General features: G+C 52.5%; 2 protein-coding genes across 2 annotated transcripts; both read left to right on the top strand.

Annotated features, from left to right (window-relative positions):
• Nucleotides 1–201: 201 nt before the first annotated feature.
• On the top strand, nucleotides 202–3,765 carry N7532_005445 (WD repeat protein; the record flags this gene model as incomplete). Its single annotated transcript, XM_056617939.1, has 8 exons — nucleotides 202–238; nucleotides 295–373; nucleotides 530–1,772; nucleotides 1,837–2,053; nucleotides 2,122–3,062; nucleotides 3,117–3,205; nucleotides 3,267–3,456; nucleotides 3,508–3,765. 8 exons carry the CDS (start codon nucleotides 202–204, stop codon nucleotides 3,763–3,765), a joined length of 3,054 nt encoding a protein of 1,017 aa, XP_056474098.1.
• Nucleotides 3,766–4,564: 799 nt separating this feature from the next.
• N7532_005446 (tetratricopeptide repeat protein) lies at nucleotides 4,565–6,280 on the top strand (the record flags this gene model as incomplete). The annotated part of the gene is made up of 1 exon (XM_056617940.1): nucleotides 4,565–6,280. One exon carries the CDS (start codon nucleotides 4,565–4,567, stop codon nucleotides 6,278–6,280), a length of 1,716 nt encoding a protein of 571 aa, XP_056474099.1.
• Between the last annotated feature and the right edge of the window lie 1,467 nt (nucleotides 6,281–7,747).

Below are 7,747 nucleotides of genomic sequence, written 5' to 3' on the forward strand. Positions count from 1 at the left end.
TGCGAGGCTTCTTCCCTCTTGAAACCGCGTGTGCATCTCACCTGGTAGCCCGAGGAACCCCCAGGAACTGCCGTGTTGGCGTCTGCAGTGACGTCCTCGTCCCCACCAGCAACGTGTGATCGGCCCTCGATTGAGGCAGATAAGCTCCGCATTTCTCCTCCGCAATCCGCAGTTCACCACCTCCTCGCCCCAACTGCATGCATGGCACGGAAACTGAGCCATCAGAGGGTCACGTATGGTGAGTTGGCCCCCATGCCTCAGGTTTCGTTGCGATATAGACTGATCTCGCTCTAGTGCTTCCTCTGCCCGATGCCCCCGGTGGGCACCGGCTGGGGGTCAATGGCCTGACCCTTGACCGGCAAAACTCCATCCTGTAAGTATACACCCCGTATGCGCCAAGAAGATCGTGCTAGCTGGCCTTAGCGGTTGCTTGGTCGGCTGTGAGATCACGACTTTTTGTTCCTCTGGCGTATGCGGCTCCACGTGGGTTGCACAGCCGGCTAATATGACGTTTGTTGCGCTCCTCCAGGTATTCCGCTGGCCGCGACGGTGTCATTTGCTCGTGGGACCTCGACTTCCCCCTGACGCCGCTTTCTTCGGCGAATCCCTTCTCGTCTTCCAATCGCAAACCGGGCCCGACTCGATTCAAGACACAGGTGCAGGCACACAGCCACTGGATCAATGACATTGTCTTAACCGAGAACAATTCGGCACTTGTCTCAGCCTCCTCCGATACCACAGTGCGGCTGTGGCGCCCACATTCAGAGTCCAAGGAGGTCCCTGAGCGCATTGGGAAGCATACCGACTATGTAAAGGCTTTAGCGAGTCCCGGCGGCCAGGCCAGTTGGGTCGCGTCCGGTGGGTTGGACCATAAACTCTACCTGTGGGATTTGAATGGCGGCGGGGAGATTCTGAACATCGATGCCGGTGGCGATGATACTACCGAGAAGGGCTCGGTTTACGCGCTGGGCGCGGTCTCATCTGTGCTTGCCAGCGGTGGTCCGGAGAACGTTGTGCGGGTATGGGATCCTAGGTCGGGCAAGTTGGTCACCAAGTTTGTGGGCCATACCGACAACGTACGGGATATTTTGATCAACCAGACTGGCGACACCATTATGACTGCCTCCTCGGACGAGACCATTAAGATTTGGTCGCTAACCGCCGGCCGCTGCATGAACACATTGACCATGCACAACGATAGTGTGTGGTCTCTCTACTCCGACCATCCGGATCTTTCGGTCTTCTATTCGAGCGATCGATCAGGCCTGGTCGCAAAAACAGATACGCGCAACTCTCCGGATCCCGAACAAGGTACTTGTGTGGCTGCTCTGCAGGAACATGAGGGTGTTGTGAAGGTAGTGGCTGCTGGTGATTTTATCTGGACTGCTACGCCCAAGTCCAGCATCAACCGGTGGCGCAATGTCGATACCGAGCTCGAGATCGAAGCGCCGCCTGACCCAGCACGCACGATCGAGTCGGCTACGACCGAGCCAGCAAAGTCGTCTGAAAATGGACCGAAGAAAATCCCCTTCAATTCTGCCCTACAACTGTCTGCTGCTTCAACACTACTAGGTAATTCGCCATTCTCAAGTGCGAGCTCTTCCGAAACAGGCCTGGGACCAGATCCTGGTCTCACAATTCCGATTCATTCACTGCCAGAGGAAAGCATTGAGGGCCAGCATGGCCTGATCAAGTGTTTGATGCTCAATGATCGAAAGCGCACCCTTACGCAAGATTCGGCTGGTGAGGTGGTGCTTTGGGATTTGTTAAAGGTCAGTCATCATTTGATTACTCAAATATTAGTTGCACTCGTGACATCTACTCACCAGAATACAGTGTCTTCCAGTACAAGAGTTTGGCAAGCGTCATCTAGATGACGTGGCTACCGAGCTCAATACAACTGAAAGCATCTCCCATTGGTGCACGATCGATGTCCGGACCGGCAGGCTGTCTGTCATTCTCGAGCCCAACCGCTGTTTCGATGCGGAGGTGTATGCAGATGAAGCCGGTTTGTCTGAGGCTGAAATGTCGCAGTTCCGAGATGATCAAAGAAGTATGTTCTAAATGAGCTCATTTCTTCATTTGGCCCGTTTATCAACCATTTGCTAACAATTCCCCCAGTCAATCTTGGAAAGTGGATCTTGCGTTGGCTTTTTGCCCCTCTGGTTGATGAAGAAATTCGACGCGATAATGAATATCGTGAGACTGCAGTGGCGAAAGCGGAAGAGTTGGCCAAACTGAACCCAGCCCTGGGCTCGTCGGCACCGGGAGATGATATCCCCCGTAGCCTTGGGATCCCCATTTCCACCGACGGCTCCGCGGGTACCTTGCGACCTGGCATGGACTTCCCTGGGAGCCCCAGCACGACCGGCGGCTTTGGCATCCACATCGGCACTCCATCCTCAGCCAATTACCTCAGCACTTCTATGCAGAGCAATTCACCATTCCCAAATTTTGAGCCTGAGACACCGGGTTCGGTGCAGGGACATCAAGATGGCGTGCCTTCTTCTTTCTCGGATAGATCGGATTACTTTTCAAGACTCCCTAACCCGCCTCAGTCGGATGACAAACTGCCCATGTCTCCCTCTGACTCTGGAATACCGCAATCCCCAGCCGAGCCTGATAAAGAAGAGCGCAAGAAGGGCGGTTCATTATTCGGAAAAAAGTTCCGCATGGATATCAAGAAGCTGGGTCGCACCTCTACAGATGCCAAACCAATGATCCAAGAGGAAAAAATTGAGGAATCAGAAGTTTCCTCAATCAAGGAAGAGAAGACGTACGAGTCCAACATCAACGGCGTTATCGAGAAAATCCGTGACGACTATGAGGAATTCCTATCCGCGAACCCCGGCCAGGAACTGGTCACAACTGTTACCCCTAGTCTGGAGACCGAAACTCCTCGACTCACCATTCCTCCTCGCACAGCGGTATTTATTCAAGAAGAGACTGGCGATACTGCCGTGGCTTCGGACCTCTATCGGGGTAGTGTGCAGCATATTGGACAGGATATCGAGCGGCTAGAAAAGGCCATTCCCTACTGGCTTGGCGAGCTCCTCTTGAAGGTAAGCGGAAAGGTACCTGGTTGCCCGTGCGCCATCTCTAACTAAGCTTTCTAGAATCAAATTCCGTTTAAGGAACAGGCCAAGGTTGCCTTTGTCTTGAAGCCTTTCGACGATACTTTGCCACCCGTGGTGAAGCCAGAACTGTGAGTCTCCATACCTGAAGACCTTTGTGGTTGATATGGAAGCTAACATAACTCTTCTCAGACCAACTGCGAGCAGCGGACCTCCACCCAATGGAGTCAACAACAGCTCCCGCCTGAATGCCAACCGCATGCTGCGTGCAAAGAAGGTTCTGGCTTACGTAGCGGAACGCATCGACCCTCCCAATCCTGATGAGCCCGAGGCCAATGTGATGCCGCCGGAGGAATACCTGGAACTCTATTGCCAAAAGATGGTAAGGCCATTCCCGCCACGTATCGAAGCTGCTTGCTAACATGCCTTCCAGCTGGTGCCACCCAACATGACCCTGGCTACGATGCGAACCCATCTGTGGCGTACCTCTGGTGATATGATCCTCCACTACAAGACAAACGGAAAGAAGGAGATCCGACCGCCGCCATCTTTGCTCGGCCACAGCGAGAACCATGTGGTCCCCAGTGATCCTACAACGCCTAACGCTACGAATGGTGAAGCTACGGCACCTCCTGGTAGCATCCATTCGATGACCAACTCCGGGTCGGTCTCCGGCTCAATTGCTACTTGAGAAAGAGGGGACTGATGTATATCAACGATTTCAATTCAAACCTACTTTTGCCTTGTTTTCATTCTGTATTTTCGCGCGTGTGGCCTTGCTGGGTTGCTAGCGTCGATTTGGCGTGGTAACGTTGACCTGAAGCGAACAAGCGAGGAAGTGCTATGGCCTCTGGTACATATGGAGGAGATGCTCTCTGATTCCCCTTTCTGCCGTTCTTCCGTCTGCTTCTTTTATTGCAGCTTTTTTTTGGTCCCGGCCTATGTGCAGCGCATATACTGGGATAAATTCAACATATGTATCGCGTACAATCTGCATGGGGTACCCTAGGGTAGTAGACTCGAGACCATTTGCATGCATCTGCGCCTACTCTGTCTCCTGACAAAGTACGAGTAGCTGCTGAACGAACCCCTGGGGAGATCTTGTAAATCCGACCAGGCTTGACGCACCCTTCAGTGCCCCATGCGGCTGACTCGGCGTTCCCTGTCGTGACATTTCCCCATTTGCGCTAATGGATTCTCGATATCGTCTTTCCCGCGCGAGAGGTCATATGTGCGCCCACAACAAACATGAACCCACGAATCCGACGGATCCGACCAAGCGCAAAATAGCACGCCTAACTGGCAGTCGTATGGTCCTGGCGGGCCCCCCTTTTCGCAGGAGCCTCGTCGGTAGTCCGGTTCTGCCGTGTAAGCTGTGGTGGTGCGGTGTATAAATGTCGTGTCCCCTCATACGATCATCCGCCGCGCCCCTCCCAACCCCAAATCTGCAACCTGCATCATCCCATCCCCGTCCGGACAGTCCCCCCAGCATGGCCGAAGGATCCCCCATCGACAGAAAAACTGCGTATGCTTTCGATCTGGGCACCTTCGGTCGTTCCATCACCACCGCCAGCCCCGAGGCTCAAATATGGTTTAACCGAGGGTTGACGTGGGCCTACGCCTTCAACCACAAGGAAGCCGCAACATGTTTTGAGCAGGCCATCGCTCACGATGAGTCCTGTGCCATGGCGTATTGGGGCGTGGCATATACCTTGGGCCCCAACTACAACCAACCATGGGAATTCTTCGGCGCCAACTTGGCCGTCGTCGTGAAGCGCACTTTTGACGCTTCGCGCAAGGCCGTCGCACTCGCTGCCAACGCATCGCCGGTGGAGAAGGCGCTGATTACCGCGATTCAGGCCCGCTACCACAGTGACCAGCCGGCGAGTATGGAGCAGTATGCGCGGCAGAATCTCGCGTACGCTGAGGCGATGGAAGTCGCTTATGGCGAGTTCAGCGATGATCTCGATGTAGCAACTTTGTACGCGGACTCGCTGACCAGTCTCACTCCCTGGAAATTATGGGATCTGGTCACGGGCGAGCCGAACCCAGGGACCAGAACGCTGGATGCGAAGATGGTGCTGGAAAAGGCGCTGAAGCATAAAGACGCCTCGAAGCACCCCGGCTTGCTGCATACATACATCCATCTGGTGGAGATGTCGCCCACTCCGGAACTAGGTCTGGTTCCCGCCGATCACCTGCGAGACCTGATTCCAGAATCCGGCCATGTGCGCCATATGCCATCCCATCTGGATGTTTTAGTCGGCGATTATCGTGCGGCTATCCGCGCAAATCAGAATGCCTGTATTGCCGACGAAAAGTACATCGCGGAAGAAGGCATGTTCAATTTCTATTCTGTCTATCGCATGCATAATTACCACTCGCTTATTTATGCGGCCATGTTCGCGGGCCAAAAAGGTGTCGCCTTGAACGCGGTTGACCGCATGGAAGCTACGCTGCCCAAGGAACTTCTAGTTGAAATGGCAGACTATAGTGAAATCTTTATGTCTGTTCGCTCACACGTCATGGTGCGCTTTGGAATGTGGGAAGAAATCATTCAACGCCCGCTCCCAGATGACCCAGTCCTGTACTCTGTCACGACGGCAATGGCCCATTATGCCAAGGGAGTCGCATACGCCGCGCTTGGCAGAGTCCCTGAAGCTGAGCATCAACGTGATCTATATCGTGAAGCCGAAAAGCGTGTACCGGACACACGGCTAGACTGGCCAAATAAATGCATTGATATCTTAGGCGTGGCGTCTGCCATGCTGGATGGAGAGATCGAGTACCGTCGGGAAAACTATGTGGAAGCATTCCAACATCTCCGTCGTTCGATTGAGCTAGACGATGGACTTGGGTACAGCGAGCCGTGGAGCTGGATGCAACCTGCCCGCCACGCGTATGCAGCCCTGCTTCTGGAGCAGGGACATGTGGAGGATGCGGCAGATGTGTACCGCGCCGACCTGGGCCTGGATAATTCGGTCATTCGTGCCCGTCAGCACCCGAATAATGTTTGGGCTTTGCAAGGGTATCACGAATGTCTGGTTCGATTGGGCCGCACGGCTGAAGCGCGGGTCATTGAGCCTCAGCTGAAGATCGCTGTTGCTGTGGCGGATGTCCCGGTGCAGTCGTCTTGTTTCTGTCGAACGGATACATCCCAGGCTCCGCCTGTGGGCACCAGGTGTGCTAAAAGCGGATGCTGTTGATCTGGAGGCGTCTCTTATTTGAGTATATACTGCTAGAATGTAGCATTTCCCGAGTCCGTATTTACCGAATTATTGGTGTTAATTTATATCCATCTATCTTTCTTGTTCTTTCCATCCTCAAGGTTTGGTCTAAACAATAGCGATGACTATTATTTTCGATATAAGACAGTATTAAATACCCACTCTCTGTAGTCAAATCATCGCAGATCGGTGGAGCCAAATACGAAGCCTGCGCGGTACGACACTGGTGGAAGTAGACTTTACTAAAATTGGTGCTTCACTTGCGCTCGTTCAAAAGTGTTGTGTTGATTTTCCGAATAAAGTGACTGTGACCACTAACCGCAAGCAGGTCACCCATTTGCTTCCATTTCTACAAGGTTTTTTCGGTCCGTCACCGCCATCCAACGATCTTGCAGTCCCCACCGTGGCTGCTGCTGATCGCTCAATTCCTCGTAACTTCGAGTGGGACTTGCTTGTTGACGGTCAAAGGAATGCCAAGGTCCACCCCGATAAGCGCGCATAAGACCGTCGCATGCTTGGCGGCGATTTGGATGCACAATAAATGGGATACCCGAAGGTACGTGGGCTTGTCAAAATCATTTTACTCTGGCGGCTAGTTAGAATCAAGCTGCTAAGCACACGAAATGCCCGTCTTGTTCTATTTCTGGTCTCTCGTTAAGCTTTCTGGAAATCCCCCGAAGTAATATATAAGCAGCAGGAAGTATTATGGAAGTAACAATTTGAACAAATCCAACGAAGTATTCACAGACCAGCAATTCCAACTCCAAGGATTCATTATGAAGGTCACAGCCGTTCTCACATTCATGGCTCTTGCCCTTTCCTCTTCGGCCATTGCAGCCGAGGTACGCAACTCTCATTGCACTCTGAAACAATCACAGCCTTCTCAGGAACGCTGTGAGAAGAATGGAAATGCTATCGTGAGCTATTATAATCTTGAAATGACGAAGCTGGTGCTGAACTGCATTACTTGGGTAAATTAGCTCCGATGTGAGCAGACATCGCTCTACCCCATCTGGACTAGAGTCCACAAATGCGGTGCTCATCAACACAGTCACAATGCGAGGTACATTGACAATTAAACGAGGATTTCAAAGTTGCTTTGCACCGACTCGGTATTCTTGCTTAATTATTGGAAAAAATGAGTCGATGGGATAACCAGATTTGCCCGTTTATGACGTTCTCCAGTGAGATGTCAGAGTTCGAATCTTGTGGTGTCGTGGTTGACTCTTGGGAGTCTGTCTGCTACCGATAGTTCGAAATTTTCGCACTTGTTTTGCACTCGCATGAGCTTGCATCATTCGTCTCATTGTATTCTTGTACCTTTCCCAGTAAGACGTCAATAATAACAGGCTCCTCACTAGATGTCAGCACCCGCCTCGGGTTTGGACGTCGTATTAATATTCCGGAGAGGAAGGATCAGCGATCACAATCCCAATGAGGACGATC

This window comes from Penicillium argentinense (assembly GCF_028826775.1).
Source record: "Penicillium argentinense strain IBT 30761 chromosome Unknown utg000005l_segment0_segment0, whole genome shotgun sequence".
NCBI classification, from domain to species: domain Eukaryota; kingdom Fungi; phylum Ascomycota; class Eurotiomycetes; order Eurotiales; family Aspergillaceae; genus Penicillium; species Penicillium argentinense.